At 39.4% G+C, this 23,013-nt stretch overlaps 1 protein-coding gene and 1 long non-coding RNA gene across 2 annotated transcripts; one reads left to right on the forward strand and one right to left on the reverse strand.

Annotated features, from left to right (window-relative positions):
• The first annotated feature begins 65 nt into the window (after nucleotides 1-65).
• Nucleotides 66-12,055, forward strand: LOC121696278 (squalene monooxygenase-like). Its single transcript, XM_042077670.1, has 11 exons — nucleotides 66-1,405; nucleotides 1,633-1,876; nucleotides 2,035-2,212; nucleotides 2,618-2,714; nucleotides 3,171-3,284; nucleotides 3,664-3,835; nucleotides 4,202-4,297; nucleotides 7,014-7,156; nucleotides 7,297-7,393; nucleotides 7,652-7,739; nucleotides 10,840-12,055. The coding sequence occupies exons 1-11, from the start codon at nucleotides 1,124-1,126 to the stop codon at nucleotides 11,030-11,032; spliced, it is 1,704 nt and encodes a 567-aa protein (XP_041933604.1). The 5' UTR covers nucleotides 66-1,123; the 3' UTR covers nucleotides 11,033-12,055.
• Nucleotides 1,506-5,829, reverse strand: LOC121696281. Its single transcript, XR_006026277.1, has 3 exons — nucleotides 5,696-5,829; nucleotides 2,221-2,223; nucleotides 1,506-1,518 (listed from the first exon to the last, which is right to left on the reverse strand). It is a non-coding gene; the product is annotated as an uncharacterized LOC121696281 (long non-coding RNA).
• Nucleotides 12,056-23,013: the final 10,958 nt, after the last annotated feature.

Consider the following 23,013-nt stretch of genomic DNA (forward strand, 5'->3'; position numbering starts at 1 on the left):
GAGAAAAAAGGGGGAATACATAATTAGGTTCTGCTTCTTTGCTTATGTGGAATAAAAACAAATAATGTCATTCAGTGTCCAGGATTTTTATTTTTATTTTCCTGGACAGACCATGAAAATCCTGGACAATCAGGAAAATCCTGGACAGGTGGCAACCCTAAAGACTTCACTTTACTGTAATCAATGTGTAAAATGTTCATCTTTCATGATATTGTAGATTTAGCCTTACAGTGCACAACAATTGCAACTCGTTTTTTGGTAAATGAGGTGTAGCTTAGGCCTACTCTACAAGACATTGGCACTGACTTCTGAACACAGCGTAATACTACCACCTCGTGGAGACACATTTTTGTGCATTTCACTTATCTCGTCTCTACAAAGCAGGTGGTTCAAAGAAAACGGTTATGATTTCGTTCTTCCTGGAATTAAGTTATTAGACTAAGCGTAGGCCACGTATTCGGCATTTGTAGTGTAAGCTGGGACCTACGTTATTTTGAAAGTCCAAAATGGTTCAGACTGTAAAATAATGTAGCCTAGTGTTTATTGTGATAAAATATCTCAAATCCCACTTTTTGAACAAATGTGCAAGACTTGGGCCTAGTTTGCGGGTGTGCTTTTGAAGCCAGGCTATTTATTTTACTGTCTGGCCTCTGTTCGGGTGATCCAAGTAGCCTACATACGTCACGAAAACTATTGTAAATCATATGAAATGTATATGAAATGTATACGACCATACGATTGGGCATCTCTACCAAGTAGGCGGGACAAATTACCAGAGGCCGTAACAAGTGGATGCCTCTAGGTTGATTAACATAATAAATGCTCTCTGCCACTGAAACTAGCACACCGGCTGGCACGCTGTCTGAGCCGGTTTTATAAATAACATCAACCTATTTTTGAGACAGGCGTCTGTCTCCGGCGATTTTGTTGCCTGACAGCGGGGAAAGATGCCTTACCACTAAGGTTTACCTTCATTTTGTTGGTCATTGATAGGAATAGATAGCTTTGCGTTAGATAGTCCTAAGGTTTATTATGATGGTGAATTAGGCTTAATTTAACTTAGCCTACTTTACGGAGAACCTGCATTAAAAGTAGGCTAGTGTAACTTTTAGCATAAGCAGCTATGTGGGCATTCCTTGGCCTTTTTAGTTTCACTTATGTTTACAAGAAATTTGACGCTATACTATCTTTGACGCACAGAGATATTGTTTTTGGTTTATGTGTTTTCTTTGCGACCGTGCTTGTACTTTTGTTAGTTGCTTACCACTATGGACAAATTCAAAAAATTCCCTCGCTTTTTCGCACGGTGGTGGACATTGTGTCCTCTTTGCCACTTGCTCATATCGTCTTCTCCAAGTCTCCAATTCCAGAAGAATGTTGTCGTGGAGAAGATTCATGTGTTAAGGTAAGCTACATCACCGGCATTTTTACGTGTTTGCATCCTAGGCCTACTGTGATAAAAGTTTAACATCTTGTGATATTAATGAAGCGTCATATTCTTCATAGTTTCCACTAGTGCTAGACCAAATGCACGTATGTTACCATATGTTAAATTAAACGGCTGACCTGCAAAAAAACAAATTACAGTGTGGCTTGTAGACGGGTCTGAGTGACACTTTGTGGGGTTGTTAGGTACGCAGCTGTAGAAGCGCAGCGTGTGAGGCGGAGAACACTTGTGCAGCGACTGTGCCTCCTCCAGACCCCGATGTCATTATCGTCGGGGCCGGAGTCCTGGGGTCCGCCATGGCAGCGGTTTTAGGTCGTGATGGTCGTCGGGTCACGGTAATTGAACGGGATCTCCGAGAACCTGATAGAATAGTGGGAGAGTTATTGCAACCAGGAGGGTATCGTGCACTGAAAGAGCTTGGCCTAGAAGGTGAGTGCAAGTAGCCTACCCTAGTCTTCATTGGAACTGCCGTTTTAATGTTTCACCTGAAGATCAGTCACACTAAGACATGTTGTTGCTTAATTATTATTTTTTGGTGATGGCCACCACTTACTCCCCTTGTGCGTCCTTTGCGTAATTTCTCCTAGGTTCAGTTGAAGGACTGGATGCTCACATAGTGGATGGCTATGTCCTGCATGACGCAGAGAGTGGGACAGCTATTGTGATCCCATACCCTCAAGAGAGGAGTGAGGTTCAGTGTGGCCGAGCCTTCCATCACGGCCGTTTCATCATGGGCCTTCGTTGTGCAGCACTAGCTGAGCCCAAGTAAGAACACCCTTTTTGGAGTCTACAGTGAAGTCTTGACAGCTAAATTCACTTTAATGTTCCTAGATTGTCTATATCTCTTTATTAAACACTATGGATTAATTGACTGTTCTGTCCTAACACTCTTTGTGAAGCAGATCTTACACTTATTTACTTTATACATTACAACTTTTTGTAGTTAAGGATGATCCTTTTACCATCACTAGTTTCAGTATCAGACTGAGTGTCAGAGAGAGTCTCAGGGCAGGTTTTTGAAACACACAAGGTTTTTTGAAACACACTAGGTCCTTGTCTTACAAAAACCCCACAACAAACCTCTGTTGGTGGACAAAGGTTATGTCAGCTGTACCGGCTAACTGTTGCTGATTTGTGGGAGACTGACAGGCTGTCCTATGGTATGTTCAGTGTTCATTTCATAGAGGGCACAGTGACTAGCCTGGAGGAGGAAAATGGCCGTGTGACTGGGATCCAGTACAGGGATAAAGAGTCTGGAAACACACAAGTGAGTCAGAGGAGTGTGACACATTACATGTGAAAGCTTTGGAGTGTTGAGCCCAGTGAGACAACTCACTTACGTATTCCGTATTTGTAACAACATAATCTCTATTCGTAACATTGGAATTAACCTGTCTGTTACCCAAACAAGATTTATAGCTAGTTGAAAATCACTTGGGTCATATCACTATGCTGTATAAGGAAAGTGCCAAACCTTTTGAATGACCTTATACACTTTAATAACAATTGTACTTAAGAATAATATAAGCAGTCAGAATGCATGAGATAGTGTATCATATACAGTATTATTGTTGAATATTCTTTGTTAATTGTATTAATTCATATTGTCCTCATGCATTACAGTACACTGTCAAAAAATTGTTATAGATATGTCAATATTTTATTGTTTTGGTTACAGTTGAACATCTTTCTCACTATATCTTCTGTATTTATTCTTTAACAGGCAGTCTATGCTCCTTTGACTGTGGTGGCTGATGGCTGTTTTTCAAAGTTCAGGAAAGGTCTCGGTTCTGGGAAAGTACATACCTCCTCTCATTTTGTAGGCTGCATCATGAAGGTACAAAGATGTTTAATATTTTATCATGACTCACTCCTTCCTCACATCTTGTTATTAGTGTTTTATTTAGATTTATTACATTTAGGCTATACAAATAGTTAATCCAAACCATCTTAAATATAAAAGATAACAAAGTTCTATGTTAACTATATTCTGGATCATTTGTGAACATTGTCTATTTACCATCACATGCTTTCAATCTATTTGATTGAATTGAAGATATGTTACTGCTTTGTTAGATTAAAGTCTGGTCCTTTTGAATATGCCTGGGTAGGGCTGAAATAATTCAGCTTACAAAGGAAACCGCTGAACATTTGTTTTGTAATGGTTACCTTCACTGGACACAATGCTTCACCAGCTCTATCTGTCTCTTTTGTAGGACTCCCCCCAATTCAGACCCAACCATGCTGAGGTGGTGCTGGCCGACCCCAGCCCTATCCTCATCTACCAGATCTCCTCCACAGAGACCCGCGTGCTGGTGGACATCCGTGGGGACCTGCCCAGGAACCTGAATGGGTACATGACCGACAGGATTTACCCTCAGATGCCAGGTATAGAAAAATGTGACATGAACAAATGCAAAGTTGAAGGCTTGAAGTCACAGCCCACATTAGCATGTTATATTCCAGACGTAAAGACATATACTGTATTTAAAGGAATTTGATGGAAGAACAGACTCAGCAGTGTTATACGTCACTGTTAATATATGAAATTGTCAGTACTTAACCCTGAGATGTTCTTCCATCAGTAAATAGTTGGATTCTTTGCATTCAGAGGTTTGGATCTAACATGCCAAGACTCCAAGAGATTAATTGATAGATTCTTTGACATGCCTAGACTCTCATTGCTCAGGAACTGATTTGTGGTTGAGATCTGAGATGTAAATCACACAGTCATTTGTTTCCCTCCCACTACAGAACACATCAAGGAGTCTTTTTTAGAGGCTGTGCAGAATAACCGCCTGAGATCCATGCCTGCGAATTTCCTCCCTGCCTTTCCAGTGAACAAATGTGGTAAGACTCCTTCGTGCAATGAGTGATCAACGCACCTGTAACATAACCCTCCCATCGGGAGTCATATTAAACACAGCACTCTTAATCCCATAAGCACCTGCATGATTAGCATCCTAGGTGAGTCAGAAGTAAGTAGATTCAGATGGTGGAGGAGAGAGAGTGGGGGGTGGGGGTCAAGCCTCTAGTTAAGTGAGCAGTGAGCTGTCACGCCTCTAGATCCGCTTAATCTGACTCACAGGTGGCCAGATGGTGGTGCGTAACATTCACGTGCGCAGTGATCTCGTCACAGAGTCCCCATTACTGACATCTGCTAGGGAATTTACACATGCACCCAAAATAGTTTTAGGCATTGATGGTGAAAACACAGTTTTGGGCATTGATGATGATTTAGCAAAGGGAACAATATCTGTTGTAAAGCATTTATATAACAGTAATTGACTGTAGTTGACTGTGTTTTATTGATTTATTGTGCTCCTGTTGTTCTGTCTTTCTGTCTATAGGCTAGTTTGATCATTTGAAGAGACATTTTTTGCTACCTGATTGGGATGCAGACAGATGTATTGTATAACATAGCTATTACTATGCAACTTATGCTCATCTCAGTGTTGAAAAATAGCATTAATGGTACAACCACAGTCGAATTGACATCCAATGTGTTGGTAGACACCAGACATGTGGACTCGAGTCACATGACTTGGACTCGAGTCAGACTCGTCATGATTTTAATGACTTCAGACTCGACTTGCTAAAATTCGGCATGACTTGCGACTCGACTTGGACTTGAATACTATTCACTCGAGACTTGACTTGGACTTTGCCTCTTTGACTTGTAATGACTTGACATGTCTCGAGTCAAAAAATAAATTTCCATGACGAAAAAAACAAAACACATAGCCTAGTGGACACAAACGGGCAGAGCACAGTGATCAGTGCTGCTGTTACCACCACACGCATCAAGCACTGTGTAGGGCACCAAGAGACAGAGGAAGGACCAACATTAAATAAATAGTAGGCTAGCTTTACTGCAAACTCATTTGCACTCTTGTTAGAGAATGTTTACTATGTCAAATTGCACCAACAGCATGTTACAAAAAGATGATACTTTTCGGGTCCTCTCCATTAAGATCCAACTTCTTCTTGAATTTCCCCTTGGGGATCAATAAAGTATCTATCTATCTATCTATCTATCTATCTATCAATCTACTTGAATGCTAGCCTAATTGAGAACGCATCTCAGCGCGCATGAAAGGGAGAGAAAACGAGTGGCAGGTTCCAGCTGGCTTGTCATTGTTGATGATGATTATCTCCTTTTAAATATAAGAAACGTATAAAAGGAAATCATGAAGGCAACAAAGACAAGATTAGAGGAAATTGCGGATTTATCCGGTTTCAGCCTACTGTTGAAAACTGTGAGAGCCAGGACACTTTGACATAGGCTGCACTCACTGTGATTTGGAAAATGGACAAGAATATGAAGAGTTGCCTTTGCCTTTGTGTAATGGAACTGGTGAGTCTTGAAGTCTTCAATAATTCGTTTACATGAAGCACATGATATTATTCCGATTGAAACGCATTCCACTTAGCTAGGTTACTAGCTACCAGGCTCATAATTCACTTTTAATTGCAAACAGAAAATTTCTAGCAAGCATCATGTCATTACATGCTTTTATTTCCAAAGGAATGAAAGCTGTTTGTGCCAACTTAATACCATGCTTATCATTGTTAACATTGTGCTTTACATGTGGCACAAACAATGTTAGAGTTTGTGGACTAGCCATAGCTATATTTGAATGGAGCTGGTAAAAAAAGATCATTAGGAGAATGTGTGGACAGTGGCACACAATGGGCTTAAAGTGACAGTGCACCATTTACATTTACTTTTACCTTTGTGGTTACTCAGTAATTTTGTGATTTAGCCTATGCTGTATTTAATATGCCATATAAGAAGCTTTAATCTTTAGGAAGAAAATGTACTTTTTAATCACAATTAATCTAGATTAATTAATTTCAAAATATGAAATTAATTAGTTATTTTTATATGTTTTAAAAAATGAATAATAATAATTAATAATAATTGTTACCATTTATTGTAATCATTAACCATGACCTTGGCTTCCCTTATGAGTCGCCACTGGCAGACAGCCTAATAAATTGTTTGCAGGCAAATCTGTGGCCTATAGCATAGTGAAATGCCATCAGTCAAATTATTACTCATCCTTACAGTGGACTTTGGAAAAAAAAATTGCTGCTGTGCTGAGTGTCATGTAGCTATCCGTTTCGTACAGATTACTCAGGTATGCTCATGCGTATATTTCACAGGTGTGCACATGCATATATTGTAAAAGATTTCAAGACAGAAACATTGAACATATTTTAATCTGTATTTATAAAAAAATACTGTAGATTAGATTGATGTGTTAAAATTATGACCGATAGTCTAATAATGGCATTATTAAGTGAAGAGTACCTGATGACTTGTTCAGGACTTGAAAAAGATTGGCACTTGGACTTGGAATCGACTTGCCCTTCTCTGTCTTTACTTGGGACTTGACTTGGACTTGACTGCTAAGACTTGGGACTTACTCGTGACTTGCCAAACAGTGACTTGGTCCCACCTCTGGTAGACACAAACTTTCATCATGGCGATCAAAATGACCTCAATATTAGTCTGAACTCACTAGCTAATAATTTGCTGTGTGCTTCTTCTGTCACCCAGGGGTGTTAGTGTTGGGCGATGCCTACAACATGAGGCACCCACTGACAGGAAGCGGGATGAGTGTTGCGCTCAATGACCTGAGGATATGGAGAGGTCTCCTCAGAGACATCCCCGACCTGCACGATAACATTGCCTTGATACAGGTCAAATTAACTCTTTCACTATTCATGCTTAGGTCTTTAATGTGTGCTTTGACTGATTTGCACAAAACGACAAGCAGATATTAAGTCTGTCCATCTCTGTATGTCTATTTATCTCCTCCCTGTTTTAACTTTATTTGTAGGCGAAGAAGAAATTCCACTGGGAAAGAAAGGCGTCACACTCATTTGTAGTGAATATTCTTGCCGAGGCACTCTATGAGCTCTTTGCTGCGACTGACAGTAAGTTCAGATTCTTACTCAACAGCTAAGGAAACAGAGTTACTGTGTATCTTGCAATGATGTACTGTATGTTAACTGTGATGCCTCTCTATTCTATTGGTCAGAGTGCTACTGTACCTCTGACCAGTAGAAGGAGGTGTTCTACAGATACCTCTGCTGTTTCTACTCCTGTTGTCTGCTCACATACTCACACTCATACTAGATGTTTGTTTTATTTGTTTATTTATTTATTTATTTAATAATGTCTCTCTGTCCTAGGCTCATTACATCAACTTAGACAAGCTTGCCTCCATTATTTCCAACTGGGAGGGGAATGCATATCTGGGCCTGTTGGACTGCTGTCGGTGTAAGTCCCCCTGAAAGGACCTTTTGCCCCAAGTTTAAATGGACAGACTAGTAAATCTTAATTTTCACTTTCACACAGTAAATTAATTGAAGTTCATTCTCCACATACACCAACACTTCCCACAAACACATCTACCAAAAAAATACACACACACACTCACAAACACACACACTCTCTCTGTTTCTCTCGCTCCCTCTCTCTCTCCCTCTCTCTCTCACTCCTGAACTCTTTGACAGTCCATTGACATGGTTTGGTTTGGCCTCTCACTCTAAAACCTTTTTTACATGGTCTACCGCTGATCTAAAGAGATCTGTTTGAAATGGATTGGCTTTAAAACTAGCTACATATACAGAAAATCTGGTTTAAAATAGAGATTTTTATTTCTATTTTAATTATGTGTTTCCAGCTGCCAAAGAGCCACTTCAACTCTAATGTAGGGAGCACGAGTGGTGATATAATGCCCAAGGGTTCCGCCATTCATTTCAGTGGTGGCAAAAAGTGACAAAAAAAAAGGAATAACAAATTTTTACAGTTGGAGCCGTGTCGATATCTCAAACGCTCTAGTAGTGTTGTGCCAAAAAGTGGTGGAATTTGCATCTCCTAGGAACTGCATCTCTGAGGAACTGCAAAAGTGAGCTTGATCAGTTCACCAAAAGGATTCCAACAGTACCTCATTTTTGAAAATCTGGCACAAGGGTCAAAAGTTACGCAACATCAAAAAAGCCAAAACGCATGTTTGCTGATAAATGCAGTGCCCCTTAGAGATCACAGGGCACTGCATCTTATGTACGGCCGTCCTCACAATGGATCCATGTGTTCACATAACAAGTTTGGTTTGGATACATGAAAGTGTTTCTGAGATATGATCTCACTTTTTGTTTTGTGGCTTTGCAGCTACTTACTGTACTCCTGTTTTTCTCTTTCACTCACACATATTTATGTGCCATCACACAATCATACACACACACATACAGTCGTGCACACACCATCACACAGACAAACACACACACACACACACATACACATGTTCCAGACATGCCTGCAAGTGTTTACTTGCAAATTTGCGTTCCCCCAGGTGCTGTTTTGCGAAACACAATAGTTTGGCCTGATAGTTTGAATAGTTGTGTTGGAAAGTTATTACTTGTTCACCAGTTATTTCAGTTAGCATTGTATATTTCCATGTGTCGCTGATGATTAAAGTTTTCATAACTAAAACTCAGGGAGCACAGACCTTTCCATGGCCAAATGCAGCCATTGACATCGAGTCTGAAAGTGGACCTAGGCTAAATATTTTGAGCTCAGTGATGAGTGTTCTATTCAATTTGTTTTTTTGTTTTTGTGGAACTTATATAGATAATTGTGGAATAGATAATTCTTGATTATTAGCGCGAGAACAAATAATCGCGCAGAGATCTTGCACCTATTGCTTTAATTGGGATAATGTAATCATTGCAGCATCACAGATGGCAGAAAGAGACCACCATCTGAAAGAAACTGAGTGCATGTGCAAGTGAAAATTGTTAAAAAGCAATCAGTAATTTGCATTAGTCAGATTGAACATTGAATGTTTTTTTTGTTTTTTTTTTAAACAAAGGCACAAAACAAACATGTAGGCTATTGTGAGTTAAGGGATAGCCTGCACACTGACAACAGCAGATGTCCATAACCCTCTATCTACTGTAGCCTGTATTCAGGTCAATTAAATACTGTATATTGGCATAACATGAGGGATATATGTATTTCTTTACAAAATAAATATCTAAAGTAAAGTTAAGAATAACAATAGTGGGCTTGATCAAGCCCACTAATAATATTTTGAGCCTAGACAGTGGCTTAATAGACCCGACATGATGAATGAAGAACACGTATAAGAAAATGGACAACACCACAAGTGTTTATCATAGGTCAGGATTATTAGTCTCTAAAACATAGAACAACATTATAGAGCTAGGCCTACTGTAAATTCAGTTTGCACTTTCAGGAACACATTGGAACAAATTTAGATAGATATCCGACATTAAAGATGAATCGCTATCCAAAATGTATCTTGCGTGTATGGCTACATGTATGTCTGTTTTTGGCTGCATGTGTGAAGGCCGATGTGATGATTTTTTTTTTCTCGGCTCGAGGTGCTAATCAAAAGATTTCCTCAAGGTTGGCAGGTCTGCACATACATACACATACATAAACGCATATGCACACAGACACACAAACACGCACATACACAAATTTACATGTACATACACACAAACAAACATACTCAAATGCACGCATGCACACACACACACACACACACATACTCAAACACACACATGCAATTATACACACACAAACACTTCTGCGTACACACTCACAAGCACAAACCACATGCACACATTTACATATACATATACACACACACACACGCACAAAAACCTCAAAAACAAGCACATGCCAAACCGGAATTTCGGGCCAGAATTTTTAGAGTTGGAGCCGTGTCGAAAAGTGCCGTGCTGTGGGCTTGACCAGGCCCACTAATAAGTAAACTTAAGAAGAACAATAGTGGGCTTGGTCTGCAAGGCCTTGATCAAGCCCACTAATACAGTAATAAGTAAAGTTAAGGAGAACAATAGTGGGCTTGATCAAGCCCACCAATAATATTTTGAGCCTAGACAGTGGCTTAAAGTAGCGATTTACTTTGACGTAGTGAGCATGCCTTCAAGGCTATACTAAATGTCATACCCAATGAAAATTTGTACTCGTTGTCTTGTCAATGTTTTTAGACCAGAGTTTTCTTTTAAGAAAATCACACCTGTTGTCAGAAACAAGTGGGTTTCCTGGGTTTCCCACCTTGATCACCATATCCCCCATTTATTTTGATCTGCTTTCAGCAGAGTGGTCTTATATGCACATTGGTCTTGTTTATTGTATTGCTGCCACGGTATAGTTAGCAGTTATAATGTGAGCAGTAGCCTAACTATCAACAGCAGCAGCAGAAGCTTAAAGGAAATTAAGTCTGAGACCAAACAACCATGACATTAGCATAAACACATAATAACATTGATAGTTTTTCTGATTGAACCCAATTTCAGACAGCTTATCAAATCGTGTCTTTCTGCAGGCTAACGCCCCATCCCAGGACCCTGATTGGCCATTTCCTTGGAGTGGCGGTGTATGCCATGTACTTTAGCTTCAAGAGTGAGCCATGGTGGACGAAGCCGCGTGCTCTTCTGAGTAGTGTGGCCATCCTGTACCGTGCCTGTGCCGTCATGGTCCCCCTAATCTTCTCCGAGTTTAAGTACCTTATATATTAAACCAACGCCCTGACTATGTATGTGCTGTCCTCTACAATGACATCATTTCACCCAGCCTAACCCCTCATGAACGGTGCTCAGGAAATGTACACTTTTGTGTTCCGATTTATTAAGGGTATTTATACATCAAACATCAATTCCGACCTCATAGTTATGGAATACCTGCACTGGAAGAGTTCAGGTTCACATAGTTCTTTGTATTTTATTCCATCAGATTGTGTTCTTCTGTGTGATATGTACCCCCAAGGAACTCAGTACATAAATTATCTTCCTGAAAGATAAACCTTTAGAAGGTGTATACTTACTAATTTAGGATTACAGGAATGTATCCATATACCGGTATATCCATATGCACATTCAGGTATAGAGTGGATATGCAGTAGATACAATACAGAAGATGTTTTGTAATAAGAAGTTACTGTTGAAATACTGTTGTGCAAGGCTACCAGTAGTACTACTGTGGTATTGCACTTGGGGTGTAGATGCTCACACTAATAACTGCAGACATACTGTACAGTAGTCATATGTAGACTAGTATAAGTCAGTGGCATTAGAAATATTTTAATACAGGCAGGTTATTTCTCTCAACTTACCATTTTTATGTATTTATTTGACATTTACAAAACTTAACTTATGTGCGGAATGAAGTATGCCTTTTAAGAGACATTAAAAGGCATGACTGACTGACATTATTATTGCACATACATTCAGGTCAGGCTGTAGAATGGAATCATTCAGATTCAGTGGTAATTCACTTCTCCATTAGTGTTGTTTACTACGTATGGCTGAAATATTTACAGTAGAACCGTCTTTGTGTCCATATCATTTATCTTATAACAGGTTCATGTGGTCATTTACAGTACATTACATTCCATTTCCACTATATGTTTTGGGTGATTTACATTACATTCCATACTGTATGTTTTGGGAATTTTATTGTAAAAATGTCTATTATTTATTTCATCTGTGGTGTCTGTGTCACTATTTAGCCTTTAATTCCAAGAAACACTGATATCAGCTTTAAAAAATGTGCAAGTAAATAAAATAAAATCTTTATATATTACATACTTTTCTTGGTTTTAATATGTGAGTAATCTATGATTGCTATGGAGCTCTCATGTGCGAAATTGATTAATTTATTATTGTAGTGATGGGGTGGATCGTGAGACTTCTTCAACTGCCTGCTTTACAAAGCTAATCCAAGGGAGAGCTGGGCCAATGCCATTAAGCTGTGGTGTTTAATCTTTTATCTTGCCAGGGGTATGATAAAAGAAAATTGACATTTTATTTATTTATATAATTTATTTAATAATTTGGGTTGAAAAAATCTAGGTGATTTATTTTTTTTAATTTCTTTTTTGCATTTTAAGCTTACTCATTTGACTATTTGACTTTAAACTCGTTTGACTTCACCCCTTCTGAAAAACTGAAAGTAGCATTATAACTTATTGGGTTGATCTCCCCACTTTGCCAAAAGGGATGCAATCTGTGATTATGCTGCTTGCTTCATAAAAATTAACTAATCATCTTTTGATATCTTTGTAGAAAACATTTGAGAGTTCTTCCCTTATCAGTTATAGTAGTATGCAGTTGCTACTTGTTAGATATTTTTTAGATTAAGAAGATAATGTTTGTGTCAACATACTTCACAAAATCCTGACTTATTCAAACTCTACAAAATGTTTCCATGAAAGAATCATTGGCATGCATGCTGCTTGAGCCCTGGTGAGTCTGTATAAATGTAACTGTCTGGATCTCTGGGGTGCAGCAACAAGTATATAGTATGGGTTGGGGGAGGGTGGGAAAAAAGTGATGAGAAAAGCAGGGTTCTCAAGTCTCACGTAATGGGCGTGAGACACACGCAATTAAACTGAAATATTACCAGGGATGTCAAGGTATCTGCATAATTATTAGAGGATGCGCAGGGATACGAGAGGATATCTCGCAGGGTTCAGAACTAGCGCACCACTCACCAGCATCTGTGCCTGGGGGGCCCATTTCACATCTGATAATCCGCCCATGTGTGCACACCTTTTGCTGCATAGTGCGCAAGTTTTTCGCACTTATTTTAATAAATGGTGCACTCATCTTAGTAATTGACTTACTTTATTCAATTCTACACACAAGCGAAACATTTTAGTGAGTGAGTGCCCCCCCCCCCCCCAAATCTCACTCCAAGCTGAGCTCAAAACTTGAGAACCCTGGAAAAGTAAACAGCTAACTACAATGACAATGCTCAATCTCTGCTCTATGAGCATTTGTTTCTATTGTTAAAGGAGGTCGGTTGTGAAAAGTGTCCCAGATGCTCCCCCAAATTCAATAGTTTGGAAAACAGACACAAAAAAACAATAATTGGGTCTGAGTATGATATCTTGATTAATATCATTGTTGATATGCGTTTGTGTTGTGCATTTTTATATTTTAAAAAATGTCATAAAACAGATTGCGGTCACATGATGCTTGTCATTGTGAACATCCTTCAGTAAACACAGGCATCTAAAAGCTTGGCTTACAGTCAACACGCCCCCCCCCCCCCCCCCCCTTCTTAAGTCATATATTGAAAAATGGAAAAGGGAACTGTAGTAGTGGTTTGTATGATCTGAAATTCTTGTAACAGTAAAGACAGTTAATCACAAAGAATGTCTATGCATTTGTTTTTACGCACGGGAAACAATCTGTTCGATTTTCATGTAATTGAATGTAAAATGTTTTTTTTTTTTAAGTATGGGTGTCCAAATATTCTATCGCTCTTTCATTTTTCAGAGCAGTCAGTGACATGGCCCACATTTGTTATGCGAGATCATGTACTCAGTTCGTCCTTTCCACTATTTCGTGCAGCTCACTTGTGTCACTCCTATTCATTAAGGATGTTTTTGATAGAGGCGGGCTTTTCTTTCCCCCCAGTGTCCTGTAGAACGTTGCTGTGCAAGGACAGAGATAGCCTACGTATATGCGTTGCTCATTTGACAAGGTAGATTCGCTGCTGTAGGTGTTTTCTTTCCCCAGTTTAGTTTACCACAGAAAGTTGTGCGAAGGGGTCTTGCGCCCTGAGGCACAGAAATGGCGAAGAAAAGCCTCTTCACCAAGAATGGCCTTAAAAGTCTGTTTTCTCAAAGCGAAGCAAATTTAAAGGATCGTATGGAAAAGGATGATCAAGGTGGAAGTGGGAGAACTTTTAAACTTCCCAAATTTAAAAAGAAGAAAAAGACCGATAAAGGAGTAGTACTGGAGGAGACGGATGCTGACAGGTAGGTAGGCTAGGCTGCGGGGACTTAAGCTAGAACGACAGTAGTCTGCTTTCTGCTAACACATATCCAACATGTTTTAGATAACACGTAGGCTATCGTACATCTACGAGTATGAGGGTCCTGCATACATTTTAATCAATACATATTTTAATCCAATTTCACATTTTGAACACACCATGTTTTGCACCATTGAATCTGCATTCTTTCCCATTCCGTGGCTGCAGCATGCTTGTGGTTGAGTCTATAATATAATTCCTAAGTTAGCCTATATCTAATGTGCTGTACAAAATATGTTGTTGTGCATTGAGCGAGAAACAACCACTTTCTGAGCTACCGTAGTGTTACCTGCTCTGAGATGTGTGGAATGGTTTCACAGTTCTTCCAAAATCTCAATAGCATTATCCTTGTTAAAAACAATACCAATCAAACCTCAGCTGGGTGAAAAGCTTATGCATTACTTTGAGCAGATGCCATTTAAAGTTAAGTAGCTGTGGCTTACATTTTTAGCTAGCGTCTCTGAGAATGGAACTTAGTATCCCTGAGCAAAATACCATGGAGAGGAAAGGAAGCAATTATTGTTCAGAGCCACTGACCACATGGTTTTGCTTTAGTGTTTCATTATCTCTTGTCTTATTTGTGTCTTACACTTCCCAAATCTGTATGGCAGAAGAATTAAACGGGAAACAACCTGTGTAACAACATGTAGCCTACTATCAGGTACTATCATTGTACTTGCATAATGTATTTGTGGGTACCTACATATAGTTGTTACATTGTAATACTGAGTGCTTTTACAAAAGCCAATTTGTCTAAATTTTCATCAGAGGCAAAGAGCTGACCTGAGACCTGCTGGATGGGGTAAATCTGGTCATGATAGATTTGATATACACTCAGTATTACAATGTAACAACTATATGTAGGTACCCACAAATACATAATGCAAGTACAATGATAGTACCTGATAGTACATGTTGTTACACAGGTTGTACCACTGTACCTAATTAGGTAAGTACACTGTAACAGCGACACATTAAAATAAAGTGTTACCACAGGTTCTCACACAAGTGTTGTAGGAGCTTTCCTAAATGGTTAGTCAGCCTCTCTACTTGGTGTAGACCCAGACCACCAACACCAACAGATAGGTAACACTAAGACACCAAACACTGTAAGAGATAAATATATTGCATAGTTCTAAAGCCCTGAATTGGAGATCTGTTGACACAATGACACAATTTGGCATGCGTCCTTACTTCTTGCGAAAGCAGTTTGTCATCTTTGTTTATATTGGATTGGTGCATCCGGATCGTCAAACAGCACAGACTGTGTCCCTTTATGCAGAAACAAGCCAACACGGTTTGTTTTCACAGAGGAGCACTCATAGCAAACTCAGAAGTTAAACAACCTGTTATAAAACAATGTAGAACAGTCCTCTTCGAACAGGACGTGGTCTGTTAAGGCCTACTGTTGTCGTCAAAACTCCAATCGGGAAGTGAACTCAAATGCAAAGCATGATGATTCACGTGAATCATATGAATGTGTACTGAGGCTTCTGATGATGTTGACACAGGTTGACTGACTAGTGTAATCACAGGTCAAGTCTTTTGGTTGGTTTGCAGGATTGAAGACCAGTTTGCTCTTGGTGACTGAGCTACAGCTTAGAGATGTAGAGTGCCCACTGGCAAAAAGAAAGGGAAAATAAAAGTTTCTTTACACGCCCAGTTGCTCTGACCACAAGCCCTAAAAATACACAAACAGAGTGACACTGCAGTTGGTTTGGGGGAAAGGATAAGGATAGAATCAGTCAGACACACAGTACTTGATTTTATAATTGTTGGAAAAAAGAGAATACAGACAATACAGTTATTCTGTTGTTATAAATTGAATTTCCCCTGGGGATCAATAAAGTATCTATCTATCTATCTAAAGCAAGGTGTCAGTTTGCATATGATGATGATAAACTCAGAGGAAAAATGGTGTCATTGAATCATCATTTAAATGATTGAATAAATTATTTCCCAAATTATTATTTATTGTTTATTACATGAGAAACATAGACACATTTCACTCTGTCTTGAGATACATGACATAAATGGAGCGACTGTTCTACCTCAAGGTTTAAAAGAGCGGTCGCTCTTTTTAGTCGGAATGTTCATCCCTGTGTCAGAGATGTGTTAGAGTGGTGTGGTGTTATTGGCACATGCCTTGTGAATCTCTTGGGGCGATGACATGTGCTTATGTGTACATTGTAAACCACCATTTAAGGGGATTATAGCTTTTATCTCAACCTGAGTGTTGGCATCAGGCAATATTGCAGATTATTTTGAGTTTGACCCTTCATGGTATTGATTCATTGTACTTGTTTTGCTTTGTTTATTTGAATCCAACTCAGACCAACAATATTTTCTATTGGATTAAAGCCAGGAATCCTTACACATCAAAACTTGCTACTATACAGTATGAGGACGTTGTGCAAGAAGACGCCATAAACCAAGACACCAGCATTCCAGTGAGGTATAGGAGGAGGTAGTCCGATAATGGCTAGACTGGTAGATAGATAGATGAAGTTTGTTTGATCCCAGTTTTATTGATCCCAGTCGGGAAATTGCTTTGCTGTAAAGGAGACACCATTTAGAAAAGACCAGAGGCGGACAGAGTACACAGCTTCATTACTTGAGTAAAAGTACAGATACCCTTTGCTAAATTTTACTCAAGTACAAGTAAAAGTACAACAGTCAGATGTCTACTTAAGTAAAAGTACTGAAGTACTTGTTTTTAAAAGTACTTGAGTATCAAGAGTACAAGAGTAGCCTACATTTTCTAAATATTGCATTACTACTGCCACAGTGCTTACATTTATGTACAGAAACGTCCTATATGGAGTTATGAAAAATGTTATGAAAACTATGTATTTCAAATACAAAATACTATTTTGTAATTGAAAGACTTGAAGCGAAAACTATCATTAACTTGTTCAGAAAATTGAAATAGTCTGGCGAGGTGGGGCCACAGGTTGGCACATTCCCAGGATGGACCTGCTGCGTCTTCATCCATTGTTTTGTCCATGGTTTCATCTCTTATCTAAATCTGACTATGGAGTTGACTTTGGCGGAAAGCTGAAGGTGATTGCTGATAGGCTGTCCCAATCAGTGGCGCCTGCACAATCCAATCACGTTTGAGAGGGAAACGACAAATTGAGGGTTTCCGAGATTTTTCTTTTTTCCTTTTTTAGTAGTAACGGGTACTCACGGTTATGGATAGAAATGTAGGGGAGTAAAGGGTACACTATTTGCCTTTCAAATGTACTTGAGTAAAGTCATGAGTACTCCCCAAAAATGATACTCGAGTAAAGTACAGATCCCTCAAAATTGTACTCAAGTACTGTACTCAAGTAAATGTACTTCGTTACTGTCCGGCTCTGCAAAAGACACAACTACAGCCCATAAAGATTCAGATAACATTGTGTACAACATGTGATGTGTAAACACTCTGTGGCACCTATGATAGTAAGGACAAGCTACTGAAAGTCAGAGGCTGACATCACTGGTCCAGAAAGTAAAAGTCCTGCTATATATTCTTTCTACCTGTGAACTTAACACAGGTGCTATCACTAATTATCTGATCTACCTGGCTGCTAATTAGAATGAGCTGGTTTACTAAATGGTTGGATCAAATTCTTGGCATGGACTTTTACTTTCTAAACCTGGGATGTCCCCCTCTGCTGATGCCGACAGCATTGTTTTCACAACCACCTCATGCTGGAAGTTGCACGTTCACATGTCTTCTTGTATCATCACAGTATACATACTGTATATGCCTATGTATGTGTATATGTATATCTGTATGTATACAGTATATGTGTACATTCTGTTCCTTTCCTTGAAAATGGGTCACACAGTATTTTCCCACTAGTAGCCCAATGGTATACATTCCAGAAAACAACAGATGAAACACTGACTGTCTTGAAGCACACCCATATCATCTTCTGACCAACAGAGCACCCCATAGGCAGTCGATTTGTCACATTACCTTAACTATTGCATGTTAATTAAAGATGAGAGAAACATCCACCCTATGAAGTTACAAATACTACATATCATATATCACTATACTAAATCATTTGTCATTCATAACACAACTATGATGTTATCATTAGAGCTACATATTTGTAATGTAGCAAAATGTGGACAAAAAGACAGAGATAGAGGGTGGGGGGGTACATCTGTGTATGTGTCTATATCTTTGTCTAAATGTATGCGTGTAGTTGAGTGTGTGTCTTGAAGGATGGAGGTTGCAGAACCAGTTTGATTTCAGGAGTTTCACAAGCTACTACAGAATCCTATACAGAAAATGCCAAAGAGTAGCAGCTGGTCTGAAATATTCAGCCCTGAAGCTCTATTCTGATTGTCTGGATATGTTGTGAAATGTCACATTCCTCAACTTTCCCCTAAAGCCCACCAAGCTTTGCTGCAAACCAGTTGCCATATTTGAGGGGTCCATATCACCAAAAAGAAATACGCAATGCATAAAGACGAAGAGAAGAGCAAGTGCGTTAATCAGATAAGAATGTGTCTGAGGTATTTTGATGACACATTACATGTAATATGGGGCCAACAAGACAGCTGAAGTTTTGTTGGGTAAAGGTGACCTGGGTGTTAAGACTTATATCTATGCAATGCCTACAGGAGATAACTGATCCGAGGCACAGTGTACTTGTATTTATGGAGATAAGCATGGTAGAGAGAGATCTGCCCATCTTGTAAGGTCACCCAATCTCTATAAGGACTTTTGAAGCCACAAATGCTTATGCTTAGCCTAGAAATCTAGACGCGCCCCTAGCGGCAGCAAATTACATTTGCTGCCAGGGCTAGTCTAGCAACTCTCCGTTTGCTTGTGAGCTCCAGAAATCGAAACTTAATCAGGCCATTGAAATCGTGTATAGAGTCGTTTGGTGGGCTTAACAGTTGCAACGGTTTGGCTTGAATTCCCTGCTACTTGAAAACAAATATCCTATTGCGTCCTATTGCGTGCAGAGGGAATTTGAAAGACAACTGATTATCCCGCTCCTCGGATTGAGCACTGCGAACGGTGAGTGCCCAGACCCTACATTTTAATGTGGGTCTGGCTCGCCAGGCTAGCTTATGCTGAATAGCTTAAACAGAACTGAAATGTTACTCTTTTCAACAGAACTAACGTTGCCGGGGAAAGAGGTGAAGAGTTGTGGCTTGATGTCCCTGTGGACCAGAGAGCGTCCTTATATGGCACAGCCCCGAGGTCAAAGGTTAGTTGACTACAGATGAACGCTGCAAATTCAACACACTGCTTCCAAGCTAACACCATAATGCCATGAGCCTTGCACTTCTCCCAAAAGTTATTAGGAGCTACAGCCTTATACCTGGGGGGGGGTGTAGACAGCCAATTTCACACTCAGACTCACACACACACACACACACACACCACACACACACACATATGCATGCTCACACACGCATTACACACACAGCAACAGACGCCAACTTGCATGTGTAGACAAGGGAAATGCTACAGATGAGAAATACTTTTAAATCCACATGGATTCCACAACTTCAGTTTCCCATGAGAGTTTTGACATGTTGTTTATCTGACTGTGTGATTCCCATCCTACCTATGCTTTACCATTACCCTTGCTTGCTGTGTCTTTCACCCCATCACCACCTCACCTCAGTGAAGTCCTTGTCGCTACATCTTGTGTGGACTTGCACCGCAAGGCCCATTTTTCACACCTACATACTGAGGGAATAACCTTTACTATGACATGCCACAAGATACCCTGGTTAGATGAGAGAGGCAACCCCCTTCAGTAGTACCTGCTCAGGTTAGCATAGGAGTTGATATTGGATATGAACCCAGCATTAGGCTAAAATTGAAGGGTTAGGGGTGGGATATAATCATGATCCCTGATCCTCTTGTGGACACCTAAAACATGCAGCTAACTCTAAAAAGTGATGTGTTAAAATGACACATTGCTGTGTGTGCTCAGGGACAACACATTTTGTGTCAATTTTCTGCCTTTTTGAGTGAAAGGTTAAAGACAAATTTCAGCTATCTAACAAAATAAATCCTGTATTTTAAACTGTCTTTCACCCAGCCAGCCACACAATTCAGCTATCTCTGCATATTTGCTGTGTTGAAATTGACACAAAATGTGTTGTCCCTGAGCACACACAGTAATGTGTCATTTTGACACATCACTTTTTAGGACAGAATCTACTGCCGTTATGGCACTGGACAGTGGTGTCTAGCATCCCAGACCCACACTCCTCCCCATGCCCAATGGACTAAGAAACGTAGGACCATACAGTATATATATAAAATATAAGACCATATATATATATTTTTAAAGACTGTTTAAGAGATAAATGGTATAGATGGTAAAGCATGAACCTTCAGCCAAGTCAAGCCTCAACAGCCTTTGTCAGCAAGACCAATGTACCTTTTAGGCAGGTGTTATAACGAGTTGTTGCCACATATGAAAACAGGCAAGGAGATATGGAGAGGAGGAAGAGCTGCATACGAGCAACTTGCATATATGCAGAAAAACTATATAATGTACATAGCTGTCATGGCTGAACAATTTGCAAAATATATCTAATTGCGATTTTTTCTGACAGATACTGTATTTCAATTTGATTTGCATTTAAGTCAAGATTCAGTTCAAGACTGAACTAACTACAACTAACAACTAACATCAAAATATGAACTGCTCTATCTAGCCTACTAATTCAAGGATGAAATTTAAATACAAATTACTTCCAAATATAGCTTTAAGATGGGCGACATTTGATTAGTCAGCATTCGGAGCACGGTATCTCTGATGAGCATGACTCTAACACTGACATAAATTTGAAAAAAATACATATGACATTATTGACAACTGGGTTAGAATTGCTAGCTGCACAATTAATTGCAGCCTTTGCTAATTGTATTACTTCAAATCATGATGTCGAATCGATATCGGTTCATGTTTCAGCACTAATAGCTGTGTTTGTTATGCTATTAATGAATCAGGTGTGGATTTAGACCCACAGCGCCATTATGACCACCACACAGCGAAGCAGTGGTCATATAGGTTTATTTAATTGATTTCCGGGACACTGAAAGACTGGGGTGCAGGAAACTTGTTGGCTGACAAGGTCAAAACTGCACAAAATTGGAGGTGTAGGATCATTCTGACACGCTCTGAATGCAAGCCAAGATTTGTGGATTTTCCTTCATAGGGGGGCCATACAATAAATTAATTTATGTGTAAATTTAGTGACTGTACACCAACTGGCCTGTAGATGCCTGGACACAGTTTTCTGTGAATATCTCGAGAACCATAGGGCCTAGGATGACCAATTGTTTTTGTATGTTGGCCTCCAGGGGCCATGGAGAGTTGCTAGACTACCCATTACATTTGCTGCCGCTAGGGTGTGTCTAGATTTCTAGGCTAGTTGAAAATAACTCTAAAGGTTCCATAGTGCAATACCAGACGCATAGTGGCATTGACTGATTCTGATTGTGAGTCAGTCAGTGTATCATCAAAACTAGTTTTATCAGAGACTTTCTAATGAGGAGACACAGCACTCAAAAAATCCTCCATAGAAATGCATGGGGTTAGTTTGTAACGCCAATATGGCAGTTGTTTACACATATCACACCCCTTCCGCGGCAAAACGTTGACATGTGAATACATTGAGCCGATCATGTGCTGTGTTATGAATACATTTAGCCAATAATGTGGTGTGTTGTGAAGACATCGTGTCAATCATGTGTTGTGATCTCGCCGCTGGAGCAAGATTGGTGTCGTGAAGCCTTGCGCACATGCATTTCTGCCGATAAGTGCCCAAAAAGCGTTGCAATATGGCCGCCGAGTGGAGGGACTTGCCTAAAAGGACTTTGTTTTTATTTTAAGGTCTAAAAAAACAATAGTGTGTTTCTTGGAAAGAATTGTGTTGTTTTTTTTAAGTGCTCTTCTCTATTTCACTGATAGATGGAGCTAGAGGAATGTAAATACAAAGCTCACAGTGAAATCATTCATACATGAAATCAGGACTACAGTAACTGGAGGCAGGATTTCCCTCATAATACTATAAAGCTTTAAGGGCAGAAAATGTAAAAACAACAGACTAAAACAAATTGCACTGTCCAAAGTATTATAGTAATGTGTATAATAACATAAGAAAAATATAATGTAACTTATGTAAATTATTTGTTTATCCAATAAAATGTACATTGAGTTAGCCAACAATACATGTACAATATACAATCATTTTACCTTGTTAAATAATAAATACACTGATTACTATTATTCTAGCATAATACTATGTGAGGTTACTGCAGGTAATAATCTAGAATGAATCAGGGCTTTGTCTGACAGCATTTTTAGGGTTTAAATCCATTGAAAGGTTTATGGTCTACGTCCAAAACTGGAAGAGCATCAAACCTGTTCCCTACAATTACACGCAGTTTGATGTTCAAGTTTTGTTATGCAAGCTGTCAAGCTGTCTTTTGTTGTTTACCCCTCAGGGAACTAAATGCTCACCATTACTTGTCAAGAGGTTTAAAGGAGAATTCCGCAAACAATCGGTTCTACATAGCTCGAGGTTGCTATTGCTACAGAGTGCTACACTCTGGGGGCATGTTCATAAGCTCTATCTATTGGCTGCAGCAACTCAAGCTAGGAAAACAGATTATTTTCGGGGGGTTTATTTTCAT

This window comes from Alosa sapidissima, chromosome 21, assembly GCF_018492685.1.
Source record: "Alosa sapidissima isolate fAloSap1 chromosome 21, fAloSap1.pri, whole genome shotgun sequence".
NCBI lineage: Eukaryota > Metazoa > Chordata > Actinopteri > Clupeiformes > Clupeidae > Alosa > Alosa sapidissima.